Below are 14288 nucleotides of genomic sequence, written 5' to 3'. Positions count from 1 at the left end.
GCAGGCAGATAGCTTTAGTTTGAATATTCATGACTGTGCGTGCGCTGCTGAATGCAGAACGGCCGCTGCGCCTTTGCGTGCGGTGCTGAGTTGCTGCAGTGCAGATCTCTGGTCTGAGGCGCTGTAAAAAGCCTGTTTACGGTGAACGCTGCAGGACATCATTGTGAACGCAAAACGGCTCACAGTGAGGAAGTTGGTTGTATTTTCTCTCCTTGCAGTAAAAGCCACAGTCTGGTTTATCTCTGCTGCTTACTCATACCCAAATTGCAGTATGTTAGAGCTTTGTCACGGCATCATCATGCGAAGGATTCAGTACGGTTTTGTTCTGGAAACTGAAATTATAAGAGCCCAGCAGCAAGCCTGTTTGCAAGGCGCATCTTGCTGAAAGCAGATGTATTGCTTTAATAGGAAGAAAAGTGAGAAAAGAATGAGGATTTTTGATTTTGCCATAAATGTGCTTTTATCCCCCATCAATCTTCAGATTTTAAAGAAAGTAATATGAAAAGATTATGATGCAGGAAATGTTTTTTAACTCCCTCCTGCCCTGATGGTCACCCTGCACCCCCTGGGGTTTGTGGGTGATCCATGCAGAGCTCTGCCTGTAGCGCATCCCGCTGCTGCTGCCTCTGTGCCAGATGTCATCCTATATTCAGCCCAGAGCCTCCTGCTACAACTCCCGTGTTAAAAACACCCACTGTACAATTCAGGAGGTTATTTTCAGCCTGTGCAGAAAAATAGTGCTTCCAGGAATGGGACTTTTTGCAGAGCTTTTTTTACGAGGGAGTTTATGCATTCAATAAAAAGGGGGAAGCAATCCGTGGATCTGCTGCACTCTCTGCGGCTGCTCTTTAGCAGTGCCCTGGTTTTAAAATTCATCAGTTAATGTCAGATCAGGCAGTGCAGGGGCTGCGGGAGAGGCCAGGACAGCGCTCCAGCTCTTCACTTTGGGCTGCCTTGGGTTTTAATCCAAGTTACTGAGAGGAGAAGGACAAAACAAATTAAGATTCTGAACCTCTTATGTATTCAAAGAGAGACTGTACAATGCCCTCAGACACAAGGTGTGAACTCTGGGGTTGTCCTGTGCAGGGGCAGGAGTTGCACTCGATGATCCTGATTGGTCCCTTCCAATTCAGGACATTCTATGATTCTCATGGCCAGCAGCTGCATATGCCAAATGTTTCTTATGTCCCATATGCTGGCAGATATTTATGTGGTTTACATCCTTGTCTCCTACAGCTAGGGCTTGCTCCAGAGCCCATTGTTCACCTGGCTGCAAGGGGCTTTGTAGCGCATCCTAAACGTGATGGTGATGTTCTTGTTACTCCATCTCTTGGCAGGAAGGTTTCAGATAATGCGATGCTGCAGTGGAGGCCGTTCCTGTACTGGACCTTTCTGGGCGCCTTTGAAGGACTCGTGTTTTTCTTTGGGGCTTATTTTCTTTTTCAAAATTCATCGTTGGAAGATAACGGAAAGGTAACACCAAGGAAAAAAAAAAGATGAGTGTTTCTGTTGCGCACTGCCTCTTTTATATACCTGGCAGGGAATATCTACATGCTTAATCTGTGTGGTGTGTCTTGAGTCTTGTCTGATGGTGTAGCCTTGCTTATGGTGTGATTCTGCAGCAAAAGCTTGAAATAAAACATCTTCCAAATCGCCATGGAAACAGGGCAGAGCTGGTTATACTCACTAGGTAAAATAACTAGTCTTATACCCAGCTTTATTTCAACCCAGTGAGCCTTGCACAGTGCTCTTCCACTCTTCTGCGTTGGCCCAGGGCAGGAGCAGTGTCTGTCCTTCCCACCAGCGTGCCCCGGGAAATTTGGCTTGTGTTCAGAAGGTTACAAGCAACTGCATTAACCCACCTCGACAGGATGCTGCTTGTTTGCTCTGCCATGGTGCAGGGCTGCTTGCGTGGGGCGGCTGCTCCGGGATGTGATTACAGCCGCCCTCCTCCCTTTGCAGGGGGGTCAGGTTGGTGCTGGACTTTTGCATTTGAATTTTTTTTCCCTTTTTTCTTTCTTTCTTTTTGCTGGTTCACGGAGGACAGAGCAAAGCGTTAGTGCAGCGTGGCTGCCACTTGTTGTGGCCTGGGCTGTCTCAGGACCGTTTCCCCAAGGGGAGTATGCAGTGTGTTATCAGGTCTAGGCTGATGGAAAACTTCTTTACACCATCACCTGTGACCCTTAAAAATCCCTTAGCTTTTCTTAGCAGCTAACACATGAAGAAAAGCTGATGAAATTTATGGATGTATATGCATATGTTGCATCAATGCCAACATTTATGTCCTCAGCTGTAAGTAGTCAAGCCCCTGAATTGTAGATTCAGTGCTTTTCTGTATTTATAACCATTCTAGTTGTATTTGATTAGAACATGAAGCGCTGATGTGTTCTGCAAATGCCTTGAGAGGTCAAGTCTATGTGGCACTAAAATAAGATCTGTGGTTATGTCGTTTTGTAAATACTTATGCCTGTAAGAACTGCTACCAGCAATTGTTCATAATATCCATGTATGTTTGACTCCTTTTTCGCTCCTATTGACTTTAATTTTTTTGCATTTTTTGAAAACTTTTACATTTCACTTTCTGTTTTAATGTATGCATTCAGATCTTGACAGCCTTTGGTAAGCATCCCTCCCATTCATCGCCATCATTTGGATTTATATACAGTATCTGCTTTTCTTTGTTGTGTGTAGTCACTAGTATCTGCAAACCAAACCAGATGGAAAAACACCCATTAGTGCATTCTGCAAATGGGACTAAAACGCGATGGTGAGCAGAAGTGTTGTGAGAAAGCAGAAACTGAGTTAAATTACCAAGAAATCATGAAATACAGGTGGTCCAATGACTTGTATCCTCGATCGACATTGCTGTTAGTAGAAGGTTGTACCTGTCACCGTCCCAGCTCTGGGTCACCCGTCTGTGTGGCACTGCATGGCACAGGGTAGCGTAATGTCCCCCGTAGCAGTCGCTCCATCCCATCCCTCCTCTCCGGTCCCTGCTTGCTCCCCTCTCCTCCTCGTCGTCTCTGTGCCTCTCCAAGGAAAAGGACAGAGACACCTGCCACAATATAACATGTTTTTCAGGTTTTTGGGAACTGGACCTTTGGGACAATTGTTTTCACTGTGCTGGTGTTCACCGTCACTCTGAAGGTTTGGATCTTCCTTTCTTTTTCAGTCACTTATTTTTACAGTCATTTTCCATTGCATGTGTATGTGGTGTAAAATCGTGCAATAAATGTGCTGAAGGTGAGGTTTCTATTGAATATATTTCACACCACACTTAAGTCTTCTTCCGTAGAGGCAGAACTTGCTTATTGACTGTTGTCCTTTGTGTAAGTCTATGGTCTGTATTCCTCTGCTGTGCTGGTCTGTAAGTGATTAAGTTTTGATTAAATTATTTTCCTATTTTTTGCCTTCTTTGGAGAGCTCCAGTTGGTTATGGTTGACTTTTTCCCATGCTTTCACTCCTTGGCATTCAGTCCTAGCAAGCAGAGGGGAACAACAGAGAAAGTGAGGTTGCCCACCTTGTTTCAGACACCAGCAAGCACCAGGGGATCACAAAAACACATCTGTCAAATAATAATAGCAAATCTGCTTTGTTCCACGGAGCTTTCCAGAACAAAGAGTTTGTATGAGACCTCACAAAAGGTCTTTTATGTTTGGTGAAGGACAGCAGGTGGTGGCAGGAGGCAATTACAGTCCCTGTAACCTTTAGGCTTTTCTCTCCTGCAGCATCAGAGGCTGCATCAAATTTATTCTATTACAAAGTGTCAGTTACAATTAGAAACTCACTGTTTCCCTGTTGGCTTTGTGCCATTCTGTAGATACTGAAAATATTTTCCCTGGTGCACAGATGCAGAGGTAGCTGTTTGGAGAACCTTCAGCTTTACTGTGAAAGCAGTCTGAAATTTCATATAGATACAATCAAATACGCTCTGTGTCTAATATCTGTTCTGTCTCTGTTTTTTTTAATTCACACAGCTAGCATTAGATACCCGATTCTGGACGTGGATGAACCACTTTGTGATTTGGGGCTCCCTTGCCTTCTATGTGTTTTTCTCGTTCTTTTGGGGAGGAGTCATTTGGCAAGTATCTTTTCTTCTTTCCACGGTGCTTTATTGGGAGGATGACTTTGACTTTGCGGGGGATGTGGCTGCAGCATCCCCTTTCCAGAGATTTACAGATGATGGGGTGTATGCAGCCAGGCTCCTTTTTCTACCAAAGAGATACCCTAAAAGCAGATAATGCCCTGGTCGCCAACCAGGTGCTCGGCTTTGGCAAAGAGGTGGTTTGATTTTCTTCTGCCCTTGAGGACATTTCTGGTGCTGAGGTTCTTATCTTCATTGGGAGATTCTGGGGTAAATATTTCAGGATCTGTTTGTGTATGTGGATGAGAAAAAAAGGACAAATTGATGGTGGAAAGAAGCCCAATGATATGGAAGGAAAGAAAAGATGAGTCAGTTGCAGAGGAAGAGGACCTGGCACACTGGGGAGCTTAAGGGGGAGAAATAGGCAGGAGAAAGTGCACATCCTGCTGCTGAAATCCTGGAGATGAGCAGGAGAATAAATTCTCATTGATTTGAGTGCAATCAGGATTTTAGACTTAGTGTCTTACAAAAGCAGGCAAGCAATAGTACATTACAAATATTATTAATTTTCTGTTTCCTATGCTGGAGTAGATGTTCATGTTGACTTTCCCACTATCTCCTATTTTACACCTTTCCTTTCCCAGGGCTAGTGCCATGGGTTATTGGCTAGTCCTTGACCCAGCAGCCTGCTAATAAGGGTATGGAACTGATTTAAATATTTTAATTGGGAGCCACAGGCTTTGTTTAACTCTTCAGCATTCCTAACCAACAGATTCAGATCTGCAGTCTGGCCAGATCTCTGTGCTGAAATGTGTGAGTTTTCTGCTGGTGTGTTGAACTTGCCTAGCTCAATATTTTTGAGTTAATGCTAAGCAACAACTGCTTTGGTATCCTTGTGATTAGTTATTTATGAGGCATTTTTTGCAAGCATCTGTTGGTTCCCTCCATTATCAAGGGCGAAAGACGCAAGTTACCTATTGGGACTGAGTCTCTGGATTTCCACCATCAAGAGCAAACCAAGAACTACAGCAAAGTCCAAAGTTGAAATAAAGTTATCTGTTTTTTGGCAAGGAGAATAATTTATCTTTTAGTGATAGTAGTAAAATTGGTGATGGTAGCAAAATTCAAATCCCTCCCCAGCCTGAAATGAAATATATGTGGAAGATGCAAAATGCTAAGGTGACAGGACAGTCCTTCAGAACTAGTGCAGCTGAAGGCAAGAGATGCATTGGGAGAAGGGTGGGCAGTGTCTTTCTGCACAGGCTGTATCCATCTCAAAGGGAGATGTTACTGCAGGTGGTTTGATCTGAATCTGCCTTTGATTCTGTCAATTTCCTTGGGAAATCCGTGTTAACCAGAATTTGTGTCCTTTCTTTTTCAGGCCTTTCTTGAAGCAGCAAAGAATGTATTTTGTATTTGCCCATATGCTGACTTCTGTTTCCACATGGCTGGCAATAATTCTCCTGATTTTTATCAGCCTTTTCCCAGAAATTCTTCTAATAGTTTTAAAAAGTATAAAAGAGAAAAATCATCAGGTAAGGAACAAGATGATGTATCGTGCAGTATTTTTAGGAAGACTTCTCTTACTTTTAAGCACCAGATGAACCTGTAACAGTGCTGTGTACTGTTCACATCTCAGTAAGGGTTTATAGAGTCTCATCTTGCTCTTTCACATGCCAGAAATGTCAAGAAGCTCATCTAAAAATACTGCCTAGATCTGTAGCAAGGAGAGACTCAACCCATGCCTTGCCTTAGTTGCCTTCACACGATGGAAACCTGCTGTCTCTTATGAAAGTACCATAACCCTTTTCCAACCTGAACTGATCATCGAACCCCCATATTGTGTCCTGAAAAAAGAGCTACTTGTTTTTATGTCAAAGAACATGTCCATGACATTCCCCTTGCATATGTTCTCCAGGTGGTGGTGCAGGGGGAACAGGGTCAGATTTTCTCACATCTGCCCGCCCCCCTTCAAAACCAAGGGCTCGTACCGTGGGGTTAGCCTGCGATGTCCAGCTCTCCTTGAAAGTGAACTGATTTATTAACAGCTTTAGAGGAGGAGGGCTTGTTTTAGAGTTGTCAACCATCTCCTGAAAGTTTTCTTCATCACTTCTGCAAATGGTGAATGCCAGCACTGCTGGGCTCACCACTCGCACTGTGCTGAGACCCTTCCACCACCTCTTCTCTCTGCATGCCCAGAGGTGTCAACCATGCCCAGATGGTCCCTGCAGCCCTGTTTACCCTGGCCAGCCCCTGCTCACCCCCTCCCTGCTCCTTGACCCCCTCTCGCAGCCGCTTTTCCTCCTGCAGCATCAGCAAGTCCTGCCCGGGGGCAGCACCTGGTGTGTCACCCACCAGCCTTGGCCTCTTGCCATCAGGTTTGCGAGTCCTTAGGCAGTGGTAGAACCCAGCCCAAGGGACGCGGTCACCCCCTTGCTGCCTCCCAGCATGTGCTGGTGGAGTGGGTTTGGCTGCAGGATTTGGCCAGTCCAGAGGTGGCTCCTGCCCTGCCAACTGTGCCCCAGACCAGCACCCTGGTACTGGCAAACTGGTGCCCAGCTGGTCATGACTGTGTCCCAGGAGACCATGGGCTGACCTTCCAAATACTGAGGTTCAGAACAGGCTTTTCTCCTTGAAGCTCTTGTATCTTGTGAGGTTTCAGTGCATTTTTCTCACCTGGGCTGACTTTTTATCTCTGGCCATTGTTGAAAAATTATATTTATCTCAATTTAAAAAAATATACATATCCAATGAAATAGTAAAGGGTTGCCCTTCCTGCAACATTTGAAGTACAAGTTTGGTGCAGTATCAGTGAAGTAAAACACATATCTGCAAGACAGAAAAAAAGCCCCACCACCAACCCTAAACCATTAAAGTTGAAAGCAACAGAGGTGGTAGAAGATGTATGGTTGAATTCTTTGATCCTCCATGGGATTTCTTCCAATTAAGTATGATTTAATAGATTCTATCTTGACACCTGTATTGAATAGGCTGAGAGTGGTTTGCTCTCAGGTGCAGGTATAGGACAGTTGGAGGCTGGTGACCCAGGGGTTACTGGGCCCCAGCTGAACTCACCTGAGATGTGACCCATTTTTTGCCTTCAGCCAATGCCAGAAGATTCATCGCCCCATGCAGTACTTGCTTTCAAGAGTGCTTTATACATGTTTAAAAAGGCTCTTGTGAAATCATCAAATAGAAAAGTCTCTTCATATGTGCATAGCAAACTAAACACAGCCTGAGCCATATATAAATGTACATTCTAAGTGAGAGCTTTGTAAAATGCGTAAAGCAGATACCAGCTTTAGATGGCTGTGCCAGCAGTCAGACACTTGAAGTCAGTCACCTAGTTTTTAAAGGTAGCTAAGATCAGGTAGATGATTTCAAATAAAGACCCTTTTTGAGAATCCTGACCTTAATATTGTCAAAAAATAAATATCAGTTTCCCAGGGAGAGGATTAAGTGAAAAACAAAATTAGGGCAGTTATTTGGTGCCTGAACCCCCAACTTGACAGCTGAGGCTCCCTCTGGAGGAGGAGGATGGACTGAGGCCAGGTCAATGGGCATTTGCCTTTGACCTCAATGGGACTGGATTTCACCGTGAGTTCCCCATAACACATGCATTGGCTCTGCTCAGTCTCTATTAAATTTTCTGTGTGGAAATGTTTTTTTTTAATTCTTTTTTATTATTATTTTTTTAACTGCATGGCACATTTGTTTGCCTTTGTTTCTGCCTTTCTCTTTCTTGTACTGCAATTTTCTGTCTTTTGTGCTGTTGTGAACTAGGTAACGAAGCGCCTTCCTTCCTCAGGAACATCCACTATCTTCATGCTTTCTCAAACTTCCAGCAATCACAGCTTTTCTTGGAGTGAATAAGGTGATTTCCTTTCTGAGTCACTATGTGTTGCTTGCTCTACTGCTTTTTTTCCTCCTTCTAATGCCTAGCTCCTGAGAAACCCCTGTTTAGATTTGCTCACCCAGCAAAACCTTGCTTCCCCCCTGCTCCTTTTTCTTTAATTTAAATATTTTGCTTTAAATATTTTATCTGTTTCTTCCCCTTTGGTCTACTTCTCCACCTCAGGTGGGTGAGCTGATCGTGCTCGGGATGCCCAAGTGATGTGGACAAGGATGATGCCGGTTACATTCTCCTTCTCCACTTGTAGTTTTGTGTGTTAGTGGACTAGATAAAATTCGCTAAAGCGGGGGACAAAGGGGACTCAGTTTTGATCATCCTTTGGATGACTCGGCAAACAGCGCAGGCTTGTTTGATCTAGGAGAAGCTGCCTAAATTGCCTGTCTTGCCCAGTCCATCCCACTTAATGCTGCTGTTGTTCTTTGTACAAGCAAATAAACTGCTGCACTTAACCCTCATAACAAGAGACAGTCTTGGGGATGGTGGGGCTGCCCCAACACAACGTGCCTTGAAAACATGTCCGTAGCGTTTCGTTTCACTGTAGATTTCCATTATGATGCACTATCTTAAAAATATTGGTTATAAGGAGATCATGGAATCATAGAACAGTTTGGGTTGGAAGGGACCTTCTAAGCTCATTGAGTCCAACCCCTGCCATGAGCAGGGACGTCTTCACCAGCTCAGGTTGCTCAGAGCCCCGTCCAGCCTGGCCTGGGATGTCTACAGGGATGGGGCATCCACCACCTCTCTGGGTAACCTAGGCCAATATTTTACTACACTCACTGTAAGGATGGTTTTTCCTCCCTCAGAAGCCTCTGTAGCATAAACCCGAAGTTAACCATTTCAGGGCTGGTCTCTGAATACTCTCCGTGCCTCTTGCACTGCAAAACTCAGCCAGGATTAATCACTGGGGTATTTAGGGACCGTGTGTTGCTACATCCCTTATGATGTGACTTAGCTGTAAAAAGGTGTGTGTGTGTCTTATATTGTTTAACCATGAGGCAGGGGCAAGCGTTGCATGTGCTATAAGTGTTTTTGCCTCGCTGTTGCAGAGCAGCAGGAGGGCACCTGATTCATTGTCGTCCAGACCTTCTGTCACACCACTTCTTTTAAGAACATTCTCAGATGAATCTAATGTGTTGTAACAGGTACCCTGTCCAAAGGAGTTGAGCTGATTTTAAAAGCCATCTATTAACCAAATGTAACCCCCACCCAATCAATTAAACTATGGTTCTTGTAATCCTCTTGACTATCGGTGTGGGGTACCTCTCCTTGTGGAATGGAGATGCAATGCTTGGGATGCATTTTAATTTGGGGGAGTTGTCCTGTCCAACCATTTGGAGTTCCACATATACACAGATCCTCTCAAACTGAAATATTTTGCAGTAGATAAACAAATCTTCTAATACAACCAATATTTTGGTCTACTATTATCAGACAACTTAGCCTGGAGAATACAGTCAGTGAATCGTGCTGACAGTGATTATAAAAGCTGACACTGTATTCACAGTGAAGTATTCAAATCTCAGCTGTTAAAATGATTCCAGTATTGCATCTGAATTGTACCAAAATCCCTTTTTCTAGGGTGCATGCTGTTCTGTCAGATAGAATTAAGTACATTTTAATTTACCTGCATAGATTGAAACTAAACACATATATGTGTCTGTGTGTCAACATATGGTACGATGGGCATGTCTCTGTGTCTGTATGTGTATACGCACACAGAGAGCTTCCTAGTACAAGTTCACTTGATTTTAAACATTGTAGTAGGCTGATAGCAGAATAAAAATGTAAAAGTGCCTAATTGAATTCACAACTTCGCTTTCAGTGAGATGTTACATAGCTGTGTGGTGTCTGCTGCAAACTTAAAACTGCAGATTTGCTGCAAACCTCACCTACCCTTGTACCTACAGCTGCTTCTATAGAAATCAGTTTAATTGGAACGACAGGACCAACAGCCAGGCTTGCCAGAGCTCCAAATGTAGCTGGCATCAGTCTGGGTTTCTGCTTGCCCGGGTGTTGCCAGCGAGCTGAGCAGCCCGTCCTTCCCTGCAGACGTTAGGTGGTGCTCTCCACTGCCGTATACTGGTGCAGACTGGTGCGGGAGGCAGCCGGACTGGGGCAGAACAGGAGCTGCAGGGGACAGCGAGGGAGATGCCGCTTTTAGACTTCACTGCAGCATTTTGCAGCTGTGCAAGTTGATTTTTCCATGCTATTGTTTGGTTGTGAATGACATTTGGCACTTTTATCATGGGCTAATCATTCTTCTCCTATAAAATGTTAAGTGTTCTTTTCTAAAAATAACACAGAAAAATATTTATGAATTTGGGAATATAACAGTTGCAATACATGTGCATTTTCCTTCTGATTTTTGCAGACTGCCTCCTTTGACCTACCTATATTAGTCTCATACAAACGTATAGAGAATGGTTATGTGAAGACTGAAGATGCTGTTACTAATTTGGCAGAAAGATATCCTCTCAGGATACTTTAAAGTGCTGCGTACAAACACGGCGTATTGTTATGCTGTAGGAATAAAAACATGGTTTTAACCTAACAATTCTCTTTAACGTTGCCAAGTACAGTGAGCAGCCATGCTGATAAAGCAGTAGCCAGGGCACTGGTGCCCTGGTACCCCTTTGTCTTTGGTTTCACCACCCGCCCCTCCTCCTCCAAAAAAAGATCTGCCTAATTCTACATCATTGGAGACTAGAGAAAGCATCTATAGTAATTAATCCAAAACAGCATGAGTAAAAAGTGCGAGAGAGGAATGCCAGCCCCATTTCTCACAGGGGCTTCCTCTGCCTGCTGCAGATCTGGCTGAGAGCAGCTGAGAGCTGCTGAAGTCTCTTGCTCTGCCTGACCAAAGAAGCAGCACTGACTTTAAACCCACCAACAGCCCCCTCCAGCTCCTCGGAGGCGCCGGGGAAAGCCTGTTCCTCTCCCGCAGGAGCTGGATGCAGCCCTGCGAGCATCTGGCCTGGTGCTGGGGCTGTGACCCCTCGGCGGGGCTGCCCCGTCCCAGCGATGGGCTGCCACGTGTGTGCGGCAGAAATACTTGGGAACTCGAGAGATCTTCACTGATTATGAAAGTTGTCCAGTTACATACTGGGTACAGCTGGAAGCGGTCTGTGGTCCGTACGCAGCGCCCGTATCCGTGCAGAAACCTGTGGTGCTGGGAAGCGCCTGAGCATCCTCCCCTGACCAGTTTGCTGATGGGTTTGTTCCTGGTGGAGGGTGAAGAAAAGGTTATTTTCCCTCGTGTTGTGGCTGTTCGCGATGGAAGGAAGCTCTTGTTGGGGAGGACAGAATCTCAAAAGCCGTTTTGCCTGGGCTCCTGTGGTTGTGCTTACGTTACTGCACTGTGCAGTTGCTTCAACACTTTGAAGGCCTGAGTGACAGTGTGGTCCTTGGATGATCCTGGGGACACAGGCTGTGCCTGTAAACCTGCAGGCGTATAAAACTGCATCTTGAGTTATTTGCACTAAGAAAAAAAGAAGCCGGTTTAAAAATAAAAGGAATACATGAACCTGATTTAATTTTACATTTTATTTGGTTTTTAAATTGGCATGTTCTTTTTAAATCTACCCGTACCATGGTCATGGGGACTTTTGTCTTTAGGTTGTGCACAGCACAGGTGACTTTTGCCTGACTTTTTTTTTTCTCTGATACTTCATATGTGGAAAAAGCAGCTTTTTTTGTTGTTTTAAGTCATAAGCAGTGACTGAGCGCCCTATGCCACCACCGTTTGGTGTGAAGGTCCCCTTGGTGCTGACTGCCCCCGGCACTCTGCAGAGCGATGCAGAGGAGCTACTGTGAGAAGCATTCGAGTCTCTCCAGAGTAACGAGTTCAATGCTGCGGCTGGGTTTGGATCCCACTTGCACAGGCTTTGTGTCACTTACATGCAAAGAAACAACCAGTTGGGACTAGATGGAACGTTCATTTCATCAAATTTCGCTCAACTGCAGACACTTTTGGGAAGAATAGAGTGTTGTTCTCTGGCTGCCACCCCTGAGGTCCATCTTTGACTCTTGGTTGGAAGCAGGATGCAGATCAGCTGCAGGCGATTTCTGCTGTTCGTCATAAGGACGTTGCAATGGGCCTTACCTGAGCGGGAAAGGGGTGAGTGCAGTCCCTGTGGTCGGTGGCTGCTCTTATATCACCCGGCACGGGAGGGGACACACGGACAGGACCACTGTATTATACACGCTGCACTGGCCTCCCCGCGAGTGGGGTTTGTTAGCACCACGTTAGCAACTGCGGCTCGACTCTTTGCTGCATGCAAGTAAGGAGCTGCACTTCCAGCATGTGTCCCATAGGCAAAGCTTATTTTTCTTTTTTTTCTCTCCTTTTTTTTCCTTTTCCTAGCTCATTTCACAAACTTAGAATTCAACTTGCAGACCTTCTCAACTTTTCATGCTAAAATGTGGTGCCTACAGATCAAGTATGCGATGAATACAATGAAGATACACTCTACATGCCAAATCTAACCTTTCTCCTTAAATATACAGTTGCTGACTTGTGTTTACATAACCTTTAAAATCTGGACATTGAAATGCCTAATTCCTGTGATTCAAAACCATTCCAAGCCCGAATGGCCCCAAGCCTGACACTTTGCTTCTCGGATTGCTTTGTATCATACTCTCCTAGGGTCAAAATCTGCTCCCATGAAATTCAGCTGGAGGTTTGGCTGGTGACATTAGTGGGAACAGAGTGAAGCTTGCCATGTATGTGTGAACTGTCTGAAGAAAGCCTCTCAAACGGACTAATCTCTGCAGCCTGTTTTAAGACGAAGCCGTCTTAAGAGCCAAATCTTTCTCTTCCCATTCCCAAGTGTCCTGTCTCAGGATGGAGCAAGCTATTGCAATAGCTGGACATTCAAATCCAAGGCATGTGTGCTCACAGGCTGTTTGGAATTAATCTGAAATATCTCGATTAGCAGCTGTTTGGGGGAAAATGCGAGTTTTCTTGGGCTTGGATCTTCAGCTAGTGCACTGATGTAGTGCCGGGGATGCCGGGACAGCCAGGGCTGCCCTGGACCAGCAGAATGGCTGATCCTTGTCGTTCAGCAATGGCAAAAGTGAAATTTCTGTTGCTGTGGATGACTTGTGAAGTCAGGGGTAATAGGAGACCCCTTTTGGGGTTACGGAAGGGAAGAAAAAGTGGCGATAGTAACTGTAAGGTATAAGGCAGCAGGATGCTGAAGAGGCAGTAATCCAACAGGGATGCTGTGGTTATTGTTCATAATACACAGTGTTATAGTGCTCGTCAGCGAGCTAATAGGTCAGTACAGGCTTACTGGTGGAAAAACTTGAAGGAAAAAAAAAGGCTGGGCTTTTTTTATGTAATAATTCATTGAGGTTTAGTCACTGGCTAGTGACACTGAAAGATAAGTAATTAAGATTCCCTCTAAAACTGGTAATGTGATAATGGAGGAACTTGGTGTAGTCATATCTACTTTTCAAAAACTAATCCTAATTGTTATGAGGATATTATAAATGACTTGGAATTGCATAAAAGCTTAAAATTGAATTTGTATACATGCAGTTGAAAATCTTACCTAATACTGCACCATTTATTCAGTTTCCCAGCTCTGGATTTTTTTTAAAAAACATGTAGTATATAGAAGGTGTAAATTATATGCAGGCAATGAGAAGATACATTTTCAGCTTCTGGAAAAAAAAATTGACTGCAACCTTACATTTTTTTCACTTAAATGCAATTTTATACATTTATGTTGCTTTATATAAAGGAAATCGAATGTGAATGTTACCTTTTATGAATGCAACTTGCTCTTTTTTCATTACAGAAACTTTTGTTTGAAGTAATCAATAAACTTTGGTATGTTGTTCTGATTAATATACAATTGTTGTCTGTCTTGTCTCCTTGGATGCTCCTAGGCAATAGTTCATAATGTGGCCTTTTACAAGGCAGTACAAGGGGAACCATTGGCATTTTCACTGGGGGGTGGGTGATGCCAGCAAGGCCTCACTCAGTTCTCTGATGTGGAGCAGCATTTCCCAAGGAAACACTGTTTGCTTCTTATATGTTTTTACTTTTCCAGCGAGGTATTAGCCATTCTGGTAACAGCTGCTGCCTGTAGCTGGCCTATGTGCTCTAATTTCCCTGAAAAATAATCTGTCAAATTAAGAAATTAGGTCCTGTGAATTAAGTGAATAAATCTATTTAACTTTGTAGAAGTGTTGAACTCAGAGCTTTAGCTGACATTAGGGATTGGGTAAAAAATGCAAGTCCATGTGCCTGACTTGTGTGCATAGTCTTTTTGTTAATG

The 14288-nt window shown here is 44.2% G+C and overlaps 1 protein-coding gene across 7 annotated transcripts in view; it reads left to right on the top strand.

Moving 5' to 3' along the window:
• Window positions 1-14288, top strand: part of ATP11C (ATPase phospholipid transporting 11C (ATP11C blood group)) — a 55593-nt gene that overhangs the window by 40929 nt on the left and 376 nt on the right. Inside the window, exons 25-31 of one of the 7 annotated variants that reach the window (XR_014184989.1) lie at window positions 1338-1473; window positions 3082-3147; window positions 3979-4082; window positions 5467-5620; window positions 7869-7959; window positions 9048-9143; window positions 10373-10390. Coding sequence is in view for 6 of the 7 variants with exons in the window: in XM_082062007.1 (XP_081918133.1) it covers window positions 1338-1473; window positions 3082-3147; window positions 3979-4082; window positions 5467-5620; window positions 10373-10489 (577 nt within the window). In the remaining variant the exon portion in view is untranslated. Of the gene's footprint in view, window positions 1-1337; window positions 1474-3081; window positions 3148-3978; window positions 4083-5466; window positions 5621-7868; window positions 7960-9047; window positions 9144-10372; window positions 13863-14288 lie in introns of those variants that run through there. The other 6 variants (XM_082062008.1, XM_082062010.1, XM_082062009.1 and 3 more) reach the window with 6 other exon arrangements.

This window comes from Streptopelia decaocto (assembly GCF_964273445.1).
Source record: "Streptopelia decaocto genome assembly, chromosome: 10".
Classification (NCBI taxonomy): Eukaryota; Metazoa; Chordata; class Aves; order Columbiformes; family Columbidae; genus Streptopelia; species Streptopelia decaocto.
The sequence above is the reverse complement of the archived record's forward strand: the minus strand, read 5'-3'. Positions and strand labels throughout refer to the sequence as shown.